The 16900-nt window shown below is 54.8% G+C and overlaps 1 protein-coding gene and 1 long non-coding RNA gene across 16 annotated transcripts in view; one reads left to right on the top strand and one right to left on the bottom strand.

The window, feature by feature from the left end:
• Positions 1-16900, bottom strand: part of Ndrg4 (N-myc downstream regulated gene 4) — a 37983-nt gene that overhangs the window by 3390 nt on the left and 17693 nt on the right. For 7 of the 15 annotated variants that reach the window (NM_001372427.1, NM_001372421.1, NM_001372426.1 and 4 more), the window contains 14 exons: positions 14279-14373; positions 11410-11454; positions 5274-5379; positions 4916-5036; positions 4768-4830; positions 4578-4638; positions 2873-2959; positions 2734-2790; positions 2381-2484; positions 1745-1801; positions 1613-1664; positions 856-903; positions 598-633; positions 423-474 (listed from right to left, as the gene is read on the bottom strand). In NM_001372427.1, coding sequence (NP_001359356.1) covers positions 423-474; positions 598-633; positions 856-903; positions 1613-1664; positions 1745-1801; positions 2381-2484; positions 2734-2790; positions 2873-2959; positions 4578-4638; positions 4768-4830; positions 4916-5036; positions 5274-5379; positions 11410-11454; positions 14279-14350 — 961 coding nt within the window. In that variant the 5' untranslated portion in view covers positions 14351-14373. Of the gene's footprint in view, positions 1-422; positions 475-597; positions 634-855; positions 904-1612; positions 1665-1744; positions 1802-2380; positions 2485-2733; positions 2791-2872; positions 2960-4577; positions 4639-4767; positions 4831-4915; positions 5037-5273; positions 5380-8389; positions 8512-11409; positions 11455-14278; positions 14374-16900 lie in introns of those variants that run through there. The other 8 variants (NM_001195006.2, NM_145602.4, NM_001372431.1 and 5 more) reach the window with 6 other exon arrangements.
• Positions 13220-14532, top strand: Gm51585. The gene is made up of 2 exons (XR_003947588.1): positions 13220-14074; positions 14241-14532. It is a non-coding gene; the product is annotated as a predicted gene, 51585 (long non-coding RNA).

The following is a 16900-nucleotide window of genomic DNA, read 5'->3' as shown; positions in this document are numbered from 1 at the left end:
TTCCTGGAGGAGCCTCAGGCTCCCTTCCGGATGTGCAAATACTCAGATGGTCCCCCTTCCCTTCTCTGGTCCCAGACTCCATGGGCTTGAGTGCTAACCTTCTACTGTGACAAAGGGCCTTTGAAGTGCCATAGGGTGTGGGTGACTCATCTGAAACAAGCTTCCCTAACAGGCCCCAGCCTAGGTACTGGACCCTCAAGGGCTGGAGGAGGAGTCCGTTCCCAAACAGGCCCCCCACACTGGGCTCAGAATAGTGCCTAAGGCTCCACCCAGGCAGAGAAGCTGGCTGGGCCTGGGACACACACCTTACGGGTGTTTGCAGAGGCTGGGGTCCAGGTGACAAAGAATGCACTCACCCAGACTCCTCAGTACATGGGTAATGTGTTCCTAGCCCTTGCCCGGGGTGGGGGAGGTGTACTTACTGTAGCCCATGCCTTGCAGGAAGTACTTGAAGGCCTCAGTCAGCTTCCCTGGCTGCAATCAGATGGACAGAAGAGGCTTTGACTGACTCCCTGAACTAGTGGGGAGGGTGGGGAGCCCGACCCCCCCACCCCCCACCCCCACTAATAGACACAAAAGCAGGCCCAAGAGTCTTACTTGTGTCACCTGAGGAAGACCACCAGAATCTGCCATCTGAAAGGACCAGAGCAGGGTGAGCCGAGCAGCCCCTTCCCAACACCTCAACAGACACCCGCTCCTGATGCCACCTGCTCCTGATGCCACCCGCTCCTGATGCCACCTGCTCCTGATGCCACCCGCTCCTAATGCCACCCGCTCCAACAGACCCCTCCCTGCAGCCGAGTATAGGGTGGGGAGGAGGGGGAGGGGGAGGGGGAGGGGGGGAGGGTGTCTGACCTTCAGGAAGGTCGTAGTGGTTGGGTCCAGTTTGGAGTTACACTCAACCTGGGAACAAGGAGCCAGCTGCAGCAATACCCCCACTCCACTGCTTAGGCAGGTTCTGTGCCCAGAGCAGGGAGGGAAGTACAGGCCCTAGGGCTCCCCCCCCCCCAGGCTTTTTCCTGCTAGGGCTTCCTGAGTCCCTGGAGGCCCATTGGTCTGAGGGCCCTGGAACTGTAGTCACAGCTGCAAGTAGGACAGGAGTTTAACCCAGAAAGCCAGGGTCACTCTAGCAGGATGGACCAAAAGATCCAGACAGTGGGGTCCAGGGATGCCAAGGGACAGGAGGCAACACCAGGGGCCCAGCCTGGATCAAGATGGCTAGTGTAGCCTACATCTGCTCTCACAGCCTTCCTTTTCTGAGCACCCCTGGGCTCAGAGGCCCCTACCCTGAGGTTTTCTGCTGTCGGGTCTCCAATGGGAGTGGTGACATGCACTGCCCCAAAGCGAGCGCCTGGGCGGCTCCAAGACGAGTACTGATGTCCAGGAGTTACTTATGGGTCCACTTTAGGAAGAAATGGACCTTGGGCTCTAAACTAGAAGTGCAGGGGAGAGACCACTAGGCAGCCAGGCCCTAGCCTTAGCTCCATCCACTCTGCAGACCTCTTCACCTGTATGATGGGAGCGGTCAGGCCCCAATGCTCTGGGAAAAGCATCATTCAGGGCCTGCCCCGGGCTCTAACCTCCCTCCCCTGGCCAGGACGGTCACACTCACCACCCCTTCCTCAGCAGGTGCATTATCTCCGACTACCAGCATCACTGGGCAGCTAGGAGACAGAGGATAAGGGTCATCTGGCCTGGGTTTGGGGCAAAGGCAGGGACTGGCTGGAGGGCAAGAGTCACTCACCGGAGTGTCTTGGCATTGGGCACCGTCCCAGGTCGGTTAATATCAAGGTCTCTGCGGCTGGGAGGAGTGGAGGAAGAGGGCAAAGGTAAAGAGGGTATCCCAACACTGCCCACTGGTCCTGAGCTTGCTCTGCTCACACAAGGCTGTTTGGATCCTCCCTATCCTGATTCTCTTCAGAACCCCCAGGCTGCGCCTGGTATGTGGCATTTCTGTACATCCCTGCTCTGGGACCACACATATGACCACCCTTACTAAATACTCGCACCAGGGTCTCGCCCTTACTTGTAGTTCTCCAGCAGGAACTTCCTCACTACAAGTTTACAAAAGCAACGATACAGCAGGGCGGGCTACCCTTGCAGAAGAGCTTCCAAGGGCTCCCACAAAGCACTGTGGGGACCCCGCAGCCTTATCTGACCTTCCATTGTACAGGACTGAGCACCCTGTCCTGCGGTGGGGATCAAGGGTGTTGCTGGCATTCCCTCCACCCAGCAAAGGAGATGAGCAAGAACCCCAGAGACCAGACTCCATGGCCCTGTGCCCCCTCAGCTCTCAGACTTCAAAACCAGCTCATCTACAAGCTGAGGGAATGGCGCTGCCTGCCCTGCACCCGCCCATGGGGGATGGGGACACCCGCACCTGTTGTACATGTTCCAGAAGAGCTGCAGGTTGGCCTGGTTCACCACGTTTGAGATCTGCTGCCGGTAGCTCTGCACCAGCTCCGTGTTGTTCACCAGCTCCTCCTGGGGGCACACACAGGCAGAAGGGCTGTGAGAGGGTATGTGGGAGGAACCTGGTCCCATTCCCAGCAGGAGTGGTCTCAAAGGCAGAGGAGGTGCCTCAGGCACCCCACAGGCCACCTCAGAGGGGCACTATGACCCAGCCCTGCCTGACCTGCCCATACTGGCTGAGCCCCAGCCTGTAGTCCGTCCCCCCCCCCAAACACACACTCCCGAGGACACCCCACATGCAGTCTGATCCGCCCGGCTTACCTGGCTGAAGAGATGGGAGAGTACAGTGTCTGGTAAAGTGCTGGTCAAGCCAGAGAGCTGCAGGAGGGAGGGAAAGCCCGAGTGAGACCTGGCTCAGCTCACCACCATCAGGGTCCAGCCATGAGGGCCTGGTGCTCACCTTGGTGGCAGCCCAGTCAATCCAGCCTTTGCCGTTGGGGTCAATGTTCATCAACACCAGCCCCTCCACCAGGTCAGGGAAGATGAGCTACAGGGTGAGGAGCAAGGGAAATTAGGCATTCTAACGCTTGCGTGGTGAGATCTTCAAGGTATCACCAGGGGGTTAACAGCATAGCTTGGTCTGTATAGGAAATCTAATGCCAGGGGCCCCGTGGATGCTCCTCTCTGCTCACACCTAAAACTTCCCTGATTTAGGTGGAATCCATGGTTACTGCAGCTTTTTACCTTTCTTTTCTTTTTTTCAGAGCTGAGGACCGAACCTAGGGTCTCGTGCTTGCTAGGCAAGCGCTCTACCACTAAACTAAACCCCCAACCCCGCTTTTTACCTTTCTAATACATGTGTGTATTTGCATATGTGCCTGTGGTTCTGGGGTTGGCACCCAGAGCCCTACCACATGTCCCAGGCAAACGCTCATTCATGAGGCCATGATTATGTTGTTTTTGAAGGTGTTTCAAACTGAGTAATGAATATCATTAAAGCTTGTTAATTTCTTACATTCGTGTGTGTGTGTGTGTGTGTGTAAAAGGAAGCAAGACTCTAGTGGAAATTGGTCCTCTCCTTCCACCACATGGGTTCAGAGGATCAAATTCAGGTTGGCAGGCTTGGTGGCAAGCCCCTCTACCTGCTGAGCCAGCTTGCCAGCCCCACCTTAAAACTGCTCTTTCCTTCCTAGCTCTTCACGGCTGTGGAAGCTCAGAAACCTGTCTTTCAAAGCCAGTCTGTGCTGCCTGGGACAGAGACCTGAGTGTTCTGTTCAACTGTCCGCCTGTGTGGAGAACAGGAGACGCGCACACACCGGGGACACGCACATACATAAAGGCCTGCAGCCGGTCTGCAGAACCTGGAGTAGTCTACAGCTAACAAAATGACTATGCTGGATCAGAACCGAAAGGTGGGACTTCTTCTTTCTCCACAATAAATGTTTGGACCCCGAAACAGTTTCTGGTTTTGGAGATGAAGGCTTCCCCGCCTAGCCTGTTATTTCTGAAATGTGGTGTCTCTTCAAACCTCAGAACCGGAATGTAAGTGTAATGTTTGGTTAAAAGGCCATTAGTATCCATATGGCGCTGCATCCGCTGGGGACAACCTCTGTTGGTGGACAGAGTGACCAGTTACAGATTGTCACTAACAGGAATCTGGCTCTGGACAACAGTGAAGCCGGCGGTAGCTCCAGTCCTCTGAAGCAATGCACGGGGAAGGAACCGCCTTTCCTGTTTTATTCTAATATTCATTTATGATTAGTGTGGGAAGCGTGTCGTAACTCATGGGCAGCTCTATAGAGTCCTTCTCCTCCTCTGTGTGGGCTCCAGGGACCAAGCTCGGGTCGCCCGCCCGGCTCAGTGTGGCTTACTTGTTGAACCATCTTGCCAATCCATCGATTTTAAATACTGTTTGTGTAGTGCAAGGGATGGGACCCAGAGCCTCACCAGGGCAAGGCCAACACTGTCTCACAACCACAGCCCTAGCCCCTCCCCTCCCCCATGCCCATTTCTTTCTAAGTTAATTTCCTTGGAGGGAAAAAGGAAGGAAAGGGCTTCTCTTAGAAAAAGGATAGAAGAAGAGAAGGAAGATCAGGGAAAGTGCCTGTGGCCCCGGGGGTCACCCTCTGGGCCTGGCCTGGGGTTCCGAGGGTGGGGAGACTCACTGCAAACTTGGCCAGCACGTAGGCTCCGGCTCCCACTCCAATGCCAATCACGTACTTAAACCTGTGGGAGAGCAAGACTGGTCACTCTAGGGCTGCAATGGCATTCCCCATGAAACTCAGCTAGAATACATCTCACCCACCACCCCCAGCTCTCAGCTGATTAATGGCCTGGGAGCTAGGAGGGGCTTACCCAAAGTGCTGTACCACACTCGGGAGCATGGCGGCCAGCTGCTCCATGGAGGGGAACTGGTACCTGTAGGCAGAGGGGTAATTCAGGACCTGGGTACAAGTGAGGGCACAGGGCGGGAGCGAGTGAAAGAGACTCTGGGGACACCTACCCCTGAGGGAACTGTGACGCTCCCACCTGCTGCCCAGGGGCATCCACGTGGCACACCACAAAGTGTTTGGTGATCTCCTGCATGTCCTCAAAGTTGAAGAAGGTGTTGAAGCACAGCTTGTCTGCAAAGACACACCTCGTAGAGGTCAAAAATAGAGGACGGGCACCAAGGATGCCAGGGGCCCTGTGGGCTGGCCTTCAGGTAAGGCAGGCTGGATGGGCCAGTGGGGAATCTCAGGCCAGAGGCTAGGTCACAGAGGGAGTGGGAACTGAGATTTCAGGACCACGCACGGAGGGGAGGAGACCTCGATGCTACGGCAAGGAGGCAGGCAGGTAGATCAAGATGCAGCCACACTTACGATTGAGACCCACATCATGGTAGGTGAGGATGGCTGGGCGGTTCCCTTTGGGAGAGCCCCGGATCACCACATGCAGAAGTCCATAAGGCGTCTCGATGTCATGTTCCTGTGGGAGACAGATGGCACTGGACACTCTGGCTCTTGGAGAGATGAGGTGGTGAAGCCCCTAGCCAAGGCTATATCACAAGTCACCCCCACACAGGACAAGTTAACGGAGCCTCGCTCTCAGAGGTGTTCAGCACAGGGACAAAGTCCTGACTCTCTCTACAAACCCACCTGCCCCTGCCTAGCTCTGCATCCAGCCTGCCACAGGGTCTCAGGAGGCCAGTTTACAGGAGGCCAGTTTTCTCCATTTCGTAGAGCCCTCCCAAGAGGACTCTGCCACCACAGCCCAGACCCCACCCCTACTAGCCAACCTACAAGGTGTGCTCCCTTCCTGCAGAATGGCCTCTGCCATGCCACCTAGAAGCCACAGCAAACACTTCTGCGTCGGCCATATCCTGCCCCTACTTCAAATGCCAGTCCTCACTGCTGCTCTCTCACATTCCCTGCCCTCTGCTACAACTCTCCATAGTCTTCCTGAGGCAGGACAGGGCTAGCCATGCCTGCCCACAAGGTCCTCTGCAGTCCCTGCTCCCAGGTCCTAAGCCAGTGCCCTTGACTTTGTTGTACAGGTCTACTGCTTCAGGGGCACCTCTGGTTCTGTGTGACTTTGAGCAGGGCAGGCAACTTCTCGCATCCTCACAGGGGCTTTGTGGGAGCTGCGGCGATATGTAGACGAGGCCCAGAGGAGGGGCTGCTGCTCCTGGCACCCCAGAACCTTGAGGGGATACCCTGTTGATTGGCTTCTTTGCAAACAGGTTATTCCTGGACAGTCAATCAGGGAACTCCAACAGCTTGGTCAGAGTTGAATGTACCCTTCCCTGCCTCTACCACAGGGGTCCCGGTGCCACTGCCAGTGGCCCAGACCCGGAGCTGGGGATGCAGCTGCCAACAGGAGAGAAGAGCAAGTGGCTGAGTACTGACTATGTGACAAGCTTCCTCTCTGCCACACAAGACAGAGGGAACCTAGACTCCATTTTGCAGGCCGGGGCACTAGCTTCAGAAAAGCCAGCTTCCCACAGACTGGCTGTCTGGGTGTGGTATGACAGGTCCCGTGTTCACACCGTGTTTCCAGAAGGAAATGATAAAGTATAGAGGCTCCCATGATGGCGGGCTATACTCTGGGATTCACATTCTCCCAGGAGGCCTGAGTATCTTCCTGTGGTCTTCAGTTAGGCCCAGGCCCAAGGCAGCCTCCCAGGCCTGTCTTTCTTTGCGACCCGCTTGACCAAGAAAAGTTTCCTGTTTACTGGTATCTGATACATGCCACCTCATTTACTCCTGAATGGATCCCAGCCCTCTACAGTTGGCTCTACAAGAAGACACAGGCCCACAAAGGCTAAGGGACTTGCCCAAGGTCGAGCCCAGGGTTGATGAAATGCCCGCCCAGGGCCTTGGCTTTGCACCAATGGAAGCATTTTCTGAGGGGGAGGTTCAGATCCACCCAAAGGACCCCCTAAGCAGGCTGCCCCCCACCCCAGCCATCTGCTTTTCTCCTCTGGAGTCCCTGCTATGGTCTCTTCACTGTTCTCTTAGCTCAGAGAAAGAGATGGGGCGTGAGGTGCACTGCCAGCCAAGGGGTGCTTCTCAGCCTTTGCTCTTCTTCTTGCTCTACAAGGACATAGGGACCTAGGGACTCTCCAAAATCAGACCTCTACGCTTCTGTGTGAAGAGTGTCTGCTCTCTGCTACCAAGTGGTCTGCCGTCTCTTCCCAACCCTGACATGGATGCCCAAGTCCTTATCCCATCAGTCAGATACCATCAGTCACAACACTGGCCAAGTAAGGTTCACTTCCCTGGTAGAGAAGCGCTAGCTTTGGTAAGGTCATGGAGAGCTGAGGGAGGGATGACAACCAAATTTCTGGTCCTGAGGCCTAGTGACCTTGACTGAATGTTTCCAGTAATTTCTCTAACGCCTCCTCCTCCCCAACCCTGGGTGGAGAACTCAGACCTAGCTTGCCAGACATAAGTTGAGCATCCGTACCCCTCAGGGTGCTGACTACAGAGAGGGAACATGCCTGAAGGGCCATAGCCCAGCAGACTGTCAGCCCCTCCATTCCCAGGGTAAAATGCTCCCATTGGCTCCTGGTGACGTCAGAGCCCCGCCCCCCATGTGGGCGCTAGAGGGATGCATTGCGGCAGGCGGCAAGGGAGGGGGCTTTGGCGTCCCCTTTTCAGTCTCTCTCCTCAGCAGTGACCTTGAGGGCTGGGGAGAAGAGGGTCAGAACAGGACTCGGGCACACCATGGTGGTGGCTGAGGTATGATTTGTATTCAGCAACTTCCTAGGTAATCCAGGAGACAAGGTCTGCATGGGAGAGTAGGGGCAGACTAGGGCCGGACAAGAAAAGGAGGGATGAATGATGTGGAGCCTGGGATGCAGGCAGGGCGAAATCTGCCCTCTCCCTCCTTGAGGAAGAGCACAGGGCTTGGGTAGCTGTTGCTCCTCCCCCATGGCAAGAGGAGGTATCCTGGGGCCCCACGCCCTGCCAGCTCAGTGCTCCAGCCTTGTCATCCCCACCCTGTAAAGGAAAGCAGCAAAGCCTTTCCTCGACTCGTCTGAAGACAGAGACTTGCACCCTTCAGCCTGGCACTGCAGAGAACTGGGGACACACAAACAGCTCCTAGTGAAGACATGACACCCTGCAGCTAGCCGGCATCAAGACAATCTCCCACGGCCAGACCCTGCAAGCACAATCCTGACAGGAGCTAGGAACATGCCAGGGGCTCAGAGAGGATACACCTAGCTGAAGCGACCTCAAACAACTAGGCGGACACCAGCGTTCCTATGTGAGGCAGAGAACGCAAGTCAGCAAAGAGGTCAGTGCGCTCACTGCGTTTCCCAGACACCAACCATCTTATCCGACCCTCCACCCAGGGTCTGAATAGACCAGGAAAGGTAGCATCCCGGCAGACCTGTCACCACTCAGAGCAGGAGGACACCCTGTCCTCTGGAGGTCACAAGGATGCCCCAACCTCCCTGCCCATCCCGCAGCGCCCCTGGACCCTCACTCACCCCATCCCAGCACTCCGGCATCTTGCCGAGGAAGGGGATTTGCCGAACCAGAGCGGGCAAACAAAAGCCTGAGTCACTCGGTCTGGAGGTAGGGGGCAGCCTGGGTGGGAGACTTCGGCTCTGTGGTGGGGTAGAGCTCCAGTGGTTTTATACACAGATCCTGGCCCTGCCCAGGCTGGTCCCGCCTCCCTGCAAGGTTTCTGCGCAGCCACTTGCTCACCCGGAGCCCTCGCTCCCGCATTGGCTGTTAGGAGACAAACCTGGCTCCAATTGGCTTCTGAGGTACTCGTTCACCCCGCCTCACTTCAGCCCCTCCCTCCCGAGCCACACAGCATCCTGAGGGTCCCCAGCTTCTGCCGCTCAAGGGTGCTTAGCACCCTGGCACCATCCATTAGGTACAGCTGTATGTGGCTTCCGGGGAGCAACAGCTAAGGCCACACAGGTACCCCTGCACACAGAGGCGCCCCTCTCACCGATATGTATACCGATGTATACATATACCGATGTATACCGATGCAGGGCTAGACCCGAGGAGAAGCTGGGTGTGCAGACCTGCCCCGGCACTTGGCTCTATTCCCTTGGAAGTACCAAGATCTTGGGAGGGCCCTTGCCCCAGGATCTGGAGGACCCGACTCTCAAGCCCACCCATCCCAGCAAGATGACAGCCTAAGTCACTTACTGTCCTTGAAGGCAGGCTACTGGCCTGTCTCTCCCCTTGGGCATTGCCCACCCTACCTATAGGGATGCCCAGGGCTGGGTCGACTGCAGGGGCAGAGAAGCAAAGGAGCAGGCGGGCGGGGCCCTCCCTAACCTCACACTCCTATAGGAGGGAAGGAGAGAAGCTGGCAAGCTTGCATTCCCCCCCCCCGCCCCCCCCCCACTCCAACCAGCCCTGTGTTTAGAGCCAGTCAGTATGGAGTCCAGCTCCGAAGTCTGTGGAGAAGATCCCCAAGGCTACACGATGTATCTACTGGGCAGTGAGGCTCAGGGTGAGAAGCTGGTCTGAGGCACACAGAGAGGAGCAGTGCCAAAAGGAGAGGCCAGGGAGGTGACAGAGGAGGCAGCCCCAGGGCTAAGAGAACCCGAGCGACAGGAACATGGTGGGAGCTGGGTGTCTGTGCCCCTATTGTCTTCTCCATGGAGGACTGTACCACCCTGCACCCTGGTGGGTTCCATGGGAAGGGGGCCAGCTCCCCACCCACCCAGGTGTCTGCTGAGCTGTTTTGCAAGTCATGTGACCTGACTTGCAGTAGTCATGGGCACTAGGCCTAGTAGCAGCCTCTGTCTTGGGGTACCACCAGCTTTCTCTGTGCCACGCTTCACCATTCCACTCCCAAACGGGAGTCATGGAACAGTGTGTCCCTGGCCCTCCTGTCCTGCTCTGTCCCTAAAGAGCTCCCATGACTCTCTCAAGGGAACAGAAAGGTCCTGCCACCAACTCCCACTCCCCGTGGGCCCTGACCAATCCACATCCACTCCCTGACTACCTACTGAGTGGCTTCTCCTTCCCTGGCTCCAAAGGAAACGCAGACCCAACACTGGCCTCTTCCACACTACCTGTTTCTGTTCAGCTCACTGGCTACAAACCCTAAGACCCGAGGCCAGGCCTGCCCAGCGGCTGTCTGAAGAGTCCTGGGGGCAAGGTTTTTTTTTTATTCTGTGCTTCTGAGACACAGAAGCCTGGGAGAAAGCACAAAGAGCCCCCGAAGTGAGCGTGCTTTCTCACTCAGGCGAGAGCAGCGCAACTTACATCCTCAGCGGTCCAGACTCACACACAACCACTAAGGGAACAGACACTGTGTTAGTGCCTGAATGCTAGACCCTACCTGAGTGCATTAGCTCACTCAGCACCCGACTCTTCAGACAGGTGGCAAGCTGCCCTACTTCACAGCTGGAAGCCACTGCACCAGGATCCACATCAGTCAGTCTGCTACGGCTATGTGCTGTGGCTGGCTGTGCCTTGTCATGGTCACTGGGGGTGTCTGAGCACTGGACCCTTGGACACCATCCCCTCGTACGAGGCGAGCAGTCTGGGAGCAGGATGGCAGGGGTGGGGTGGACACTGCTGGACCTAGAATCCGGTCTCTTGTATTTTTCTAGTTTCTCTGTCTTGCTTCTGTCACCCGCGCTGACCCTGTAAGGCCAGCGACAGTGACAATGCCTGCCGCTGTGAAGCTGGGGATGAAGATGGCTCCCCGGCTGTGGCCCAGGTAACAGCCATCTTTTGTGGCTGCTTTTCTGCAAAAAGGAAAACCGAACAAAACCTGCCTCTATGTAGTGCTCCCAGAGTGACAGGAGGATTCCTTTGCTGTCCTTCACCAAGTAAGAGGTCTTGAGAACCAGGGTCCCACCATCTAGTTGCCCTAGTTGCCCAACGCTTATCTATTTAAGGATGTGGCCTGGAGGTGACTTCCATCCAGCAGGGAGGAGGGGGTTTGTCCTATTTGGGTGGCCAGTGGCGTCTGGGAACCCAATAACCCCGTTTCCCTCTCCATCCTATGCTTGCTGTTAGACATATTCTGGTGCCAGGAAATAAACCGTTCCTAAGGGACTCGAGGCAGGGGGGATAGCTGGCCAAGTGAGCAAAATCATCATGTGAAGGAATAAAAACAAAGAGCGAGTTCCATTTTCATGGTACCTTTGGCATCAAACTAACCGGGACATGGTTGTCCAGGCAACAGCTGCTATGGAAACAAGAGTTATTTCACAGTCAACCTAGCTTTCACCGGAGGAAAATGCTGATTCAGATGACAGCATCCCTCGCTCCTTTCTGCACACTCATTGCCGGAGGCCTCTGCTTCCTTTCCAACTGTCCTGTTCACAGAGGGTCCAACCCCTTCACTGGGCAGGGGGAGCTGCTGTGAGCCGTGGGGGTCATTAGGCCGTGAGGTGGCCCTGCCCTCACCACCAGAGACTGGGACACATGGACAGGCTATTACTCTCCTCTAGGACCCAGCCCAGTGGGAGAGAAGTCCAGACAGATATGGGTCCCATATTTGAGAGGCTGAACCCCAACCTACCTTCCAGTCTGTGTCCACAATTGAGAGGAAGGCGTCAGGGTTATCCTAAGGAGAACAAACAAAAGGGGGCAAGTTAACCCAGCTCCCAGGGCTCTGCACAGAGCAGACCCATCTTCTGATCCCCAGTCTACATTCATGCTAACAGAAGTGACTCACAGGTTACCCGGTGCAAGGATTTCTATCTTCTGGGTTAACGGGGAGACTCAGAGCTGCACCACAGGCAGAAAGCACTGAGATCTCTGCCTCATTACACATAAGGGAAGAGGATGAAGGAGCCAAGAAGCACTATGACTGTCACGCCCAGGGCTGGGTGGGTAAGCTGAGGCCTGTTCACTGTCCTGACCTATGGATATTAGGTGTTGTCAAGGCCAGCCACACTGCCCACTTTACTGTCTCAAACCTTGGGTCAATGTCAAACTGTCAGTGGCATGCATCTTTGATCCCTGCCTGTCCTGCCTCTGGTACCTTGAGGAGGGGACCGTATCTGGTCATGTAAAGGCTGGACTAGAGTGGGCTCCTGAACACAGGCTGATCAAATGAACAACCTGCCTTCACAAATGAGGGGCCTACGGCTCAGAACACACCCACATAGCACTGCAGGTATTTCCAGCGTTCAGGAGGGTGGAATAGGGGGATCTTAAGTCCAAGGCCAGCCTCAGCTCTGTAGTGAGACCCACTGATTCTTCCAAGGCCTGGGAGGAACGACAGGGGCCAAGGGAGGGAGGGCAGCCACTTTGGGAACCCCTCAGGAAGGGGGGCTGCTGGCAGAAGGGGGTAGGGCTGTTCACTGATGACGGAGCCCTTCACCAAGCTCACCAAACAGAAGAGCAAGTGGGAAGGTAATTACATCGGGGAAGGAGGGAGGCGGTTCTGTTAAAAACAAAATCTGACAGAAAGGATGAGGCAGATAATGGTAGGGTGTGCAGTGTGCTCTCGGGATGTTGGGGGCTCAGGAGATAGGAGTGTGGGAGGGATGGGGTCCACAAGCCAAGAGATAGCAGAAAGAAATAATCCAACATGAATCCCTGGGCGCCATAGGAGGTATATATGAGATCAAAACAAAGGGCAGGAGAGGGTCGGGATGCTAGGAAAGCCCAGGAGAGTGTGGAGACCAGCGGGGTGCAGAGAGGGAGCAGGCAGCACCTTACAGATCCCAGGACTCTGCAGTCCTCAGGGAGAGCTAGTCTAAAGTGGCTTATAGAGGTCGAGATGTATATAGAATATAGTCACCCTCCCGCCTCTGCATTGGTTACAGAGTCTTTTGTAGGTACCAGAGCCCACTTCTCTGAGATGGCATTTTCTTTGCCCAGAGCCTACGATTCTCCTCTCACACAATTTAAATCGGCTCTGGGTTGCCCAGAACACACCTTCTAGAAGACATATGTCATGGAAATAGTTGCTATACTCTGCTGTTAAGGGAATAAAGGCAAGGAAAAAAAAAGTGTGTACAGATGCTTTTCCTGGGCTGCTTCTATCTCACTAACTGAAGCCCCCCCCCCCCCCCCCCCCCGCTGTGGATACCATGGCTATGGGGGCGGGGTGGGGGGAGGGTGGATCGTGGGATAACAAGAATGTGTACCTGGCAAACTACAGCCACTCAGAACATAGAGGTCAGGCAGGCACTGCACTCAGGGTGCTATGAGACTCTGCCAGCATCACAGGTCGAGAAACGGCAGCTCCCAAAGACAATGTAAGGTAAAGCTAGCTGACACCTCAAGGACTTTGCTGGGAGTCACGTGGAGGCTGCACTGGGTGGTTTTTTTTTTTTTTTTTTTTTTTTTTTTGCCCCTTTGGGAAAAGCAGAGGCCACTGGGTACCCAGTGAGAACCTTGTGCTGACTCAAGGACTGAGACCTCCTCGTGAGACTGCAACACAGATCCAAACTCCAGAGAGGCAAGCTATGGCCCCGGTGGCAGGAAGTGAGAGGCTGGGTAGAGCAGAAGGAAGAAGGAGGTTGCCACGAACTGGAAGCAAAGGACTGTGAGTCAGGACAAAGGGATAGCAATGTGCTGCAGGAGGCTGGAGAGACCTGGGCACAGAACAGGCCAGCCCGGGCTTCAGGGTCAGGGTGTGACAGCCTGTTCTATGCATTCCTGGGCTAATGTCTTCCAGCAGAGGAAGCACCTGGGAATATGGCAGATACGCTCAAAGGTTCAAGGAGGCAGGGAAGGAGGGAGGCAGGGTAAAGAGAAGGCAATCCCCCAGCCTCAAGAATGAACATTGGAGAGTCAGTTTAGGGTGGTTCTGAGCTCTGGGGAGGGTCTCCCCATTACAACAGATAGGGCTGCATAGGACTATTATTGTGTGTCTTTAAAGGGTTGTACTGCGCAAGGAGAAAAGTGGGGATGCAGGAAGGAGGTTCCCGCAGGCATCCTAGCAGGAGGATGAACCTGGGTTGAAGAGCTTGCCAAATACGTTCACTTCTGGCCTCACGAGCTACCCTCAACTAACCTGGGAGTTATGTGTTAAAGGAAGGACAGACCATGCTCTCAGGGGCAGGGCTATGGTCTCATGTGCTGGGATTCCCCAGAGCGCTGGCTAAGCCATCCATCCGATCCCAATCCTTGCGGCTTCTTCTGGAAGGAAGCTGAAGGTGGGTGGAAAGGAAACACGGAGCTAAAGGTGGAAGGCTCTGGGCTCCTGCCTCTCCCAGCTGCAAAGCAAGGTGAGCGGGGACCATACCCAGCGACATGGGCTGGGCACTCAGGCTGGCTGGCCCTGACACATTTCTCAGGGAATGAACATCAGTTCTGGGTAGCTCTGAGCTCTCACAGGGAGGGTCCATGACAACAGGAAAGACAAGAACACACAATTTCCAATTTCACCACAAGGTGGCGCTCAGCCCCAGGACCTGGAAGGGGCGACTCACCATCTCAGTGGCATCCTGGCCGCGGAGCAGGGGCTTCTCCTCAGGAAATCGCAGCTCCTGCAGCCCTGCCATGGTCACGTCGTGGAGCAGAAGCCCTAGGAGGAAGGGAGTACGAGGTTGGGCCTTGTTCTGAAGCTGCCGGGTGAGGACATCACAGGGCAGGGCTGCTGTCCCCAGGGGACCAAGATCTGCTTGTACCAAGGACTATTATACTGTATTTGTTTTTCAAATAAAGTCATGTTTTGCAAAACTAAGCAGCAAAGGAACCTTGAAGGTTCTAAACAAAACCCTGCATTTATTGTGAGGCAAAAGGGCTCAATGGAGAGGCAAGAAAGAGATGGGATGAGAGCAGCTCAGAGTTGCTTGCAGAGATTTTGGTAGACTGAAGCTGAAGAGGATGGGAGGTGAAAGCTCTCTTTCCTGGAACCTGAACAGGGCTTGGCTTAGGACAGAAAACACATGTGATCTCAGCCGGCAGTCACCAGAGGGTCCCGGACCTGATTCTGGCAGACACAGAAACGTCTGACCTTTTAGAGAGAAAGGGTCACATCTATACACGTGTGTACACATTTCGGCATTCTCTCTCCCTCTCTCTCTCTCTCTCTCTCTTGTGCGCGCACACGTGTGTGTGTGTGTGTGTGTGTGTGTGTGTGTGTGTGTGTGCGCGCGCGCGCACAGGAGAGGCAGTACTGTGTCTGTCTCACTTGGGCATGATGGCAGAGGCCAGAAGATACCCAGGAGGGAAATGAGTCAAACATTCATTAAAACACAGAGAGATACCCAAAGACATTCAGATTAAAATAAGGTATTCTAGACTGGAGAGATTGCTTAGCAGTTAGAACACCAGCTGCTCTTCCTGAGGACCTGGGTTCAATTCCCAGCACCCACGTGGCAGCTCACAACTGTCTATAACTCCAGGTCCAGGGCATTGACACCCTCACAGACACATGTGCAGGCAAAACACCAATGCACATAAAATAGAAATTAATTAAAATACTTATATCATCTCTGACACCTTTGTTCTCTTGAGGGTCAGGTTGGCAAAAATGAATGAAAAATCTTCAAAAGGCGCAAACCACGGATTGAGGACACAGCTGGGGTGTAGCCAATGTGAATTACCAAAAGATAAGGTATTCTAAATATTCATATTGTCAGATTCAGCAAGTCCCAATCAACAAGGGAGACTTTGTAAGGAACCCAGGGGGTGACTAATGGCTCACTTAGCTTTGGGAATGCTCTCCAGTGTCACCGTCAACAGAAAAGTCAGAAGCAGCCAAAAGTTCACCAATGGGCTACGAGATTCACACATTACTTTGGTAATTTGACTAAGATAATTTTCAATTTCATGGGGAAATGTTGTATAACAATAAAATGCAGCTAACAGAGCTAGTGCGGTGGCTCAGCAGGTAAAGCCATTTGCCACCAAATAAGACAACTAGAGTTTAGTTTCCAGAACGCGCAGTGGCAAAGGACAGAACTGAATCCCACGAGCTGTCCTCTGATGCTACGTGCTTGTCACGGCACATGTAGAACCCAGGTGATAAGTGTTTCCAAAGCCGCTACAAAGCATTCAGTATCATCCCAGGTATAAGATATAAACAGGCCCCACAGAAAGAGCCTGGGAGACTGCACATTACACACGGTGGAGGGGAAGCTAGGGCAGAGGGGTTGTAAATTCAAGGCCATCCTGCGATACTGTAAGACCCTTACAAAATATGCATAATAACTGGTTTCAGGCATTGCCCCTGTAGCCGTGGATAAGAACTGAGAGAAGGGTGTCCACTCTGAAGTGGGTTGGGATCAGAGGCGAGTGCCACCGCGGCCTGGCCCCAATTCCTCCGGCCTCTAAGGCATCTATCTCCCAGCCTGTAAAGTGCCTACTCTGCTGTCTCATTCCACAGTGATGGGAAGTGAGGTGAGGCTGGAAGAGACCTGTTCAGTGTTCATGCTAGAGCACCATACCACCTAGAGAGTGAAGGGACGGTCGGTCCCGGTCAGTCCCTGGAGACCTGGCTTCCTTTCTCCCTCCCTTTATGGCTCTGTCTCCAGCTGTTCTTAGCAGTGAAGCCCGCAGACTCCCCCTCCTGCGTCCCAGTGGCAGCTCGGGCCCCTCCATCCTAACCCTCAATGCAGCAGGAGGAGGAATTGCCACCCTAAGCCCCGATCCCCACAATCCCCACACGATCACACCCTACGCCCTGCTGAGCTTTGTTTCCAGAGGTTTCCCAGGAAACTAGCGATGCAGATGGCTGTATTTTTAGAATGGTGTCCTCTCTCCTCCCTCTGCCCTTTCTTCCCTTCCTTTCTGCGATGTGTACATTCATCCATCCACCCCAGCGGGAGCTTAGCCACCTGAGAAACCTCCTTCATTAGGACTATCCTGGCCACCTGCCTCCCTGCCGCCCACCTCAATTCAAGGCACTGGGGTGTCCTGTCCTCCCCCCCACCTGCTGTGACACCACCTGGAGACAGTTCTCTCTAGGGACAATGCTATTAAAAGGGCTGAGGGTGGGCAGTGCAGGGGGACAGATGGTCTGTGACGGGGAGTAGAAGGGAAGGGGTAGGGAGAGACACAGAGAACCCAGCAAGTCTGGAAAACGGGCAGTGCAGCCTGGTCAGGGG

This window comes from Mus musculus, chromosome 8, assembly GCF_000001635.26.
Source record: "Mus musculus strain C57BL/6J chromosome 8, GRCm38.p6 C57BL/6J".
Classification (NCBI taxonomy): Eukaryota; Metazoa; Chordata; class Mammalia; order Rodentia; family Muridae; genus Mus; species Mus musculus.
This window is presented reverse-complemented; position numbering and strand designations above follow the sequence as displayed.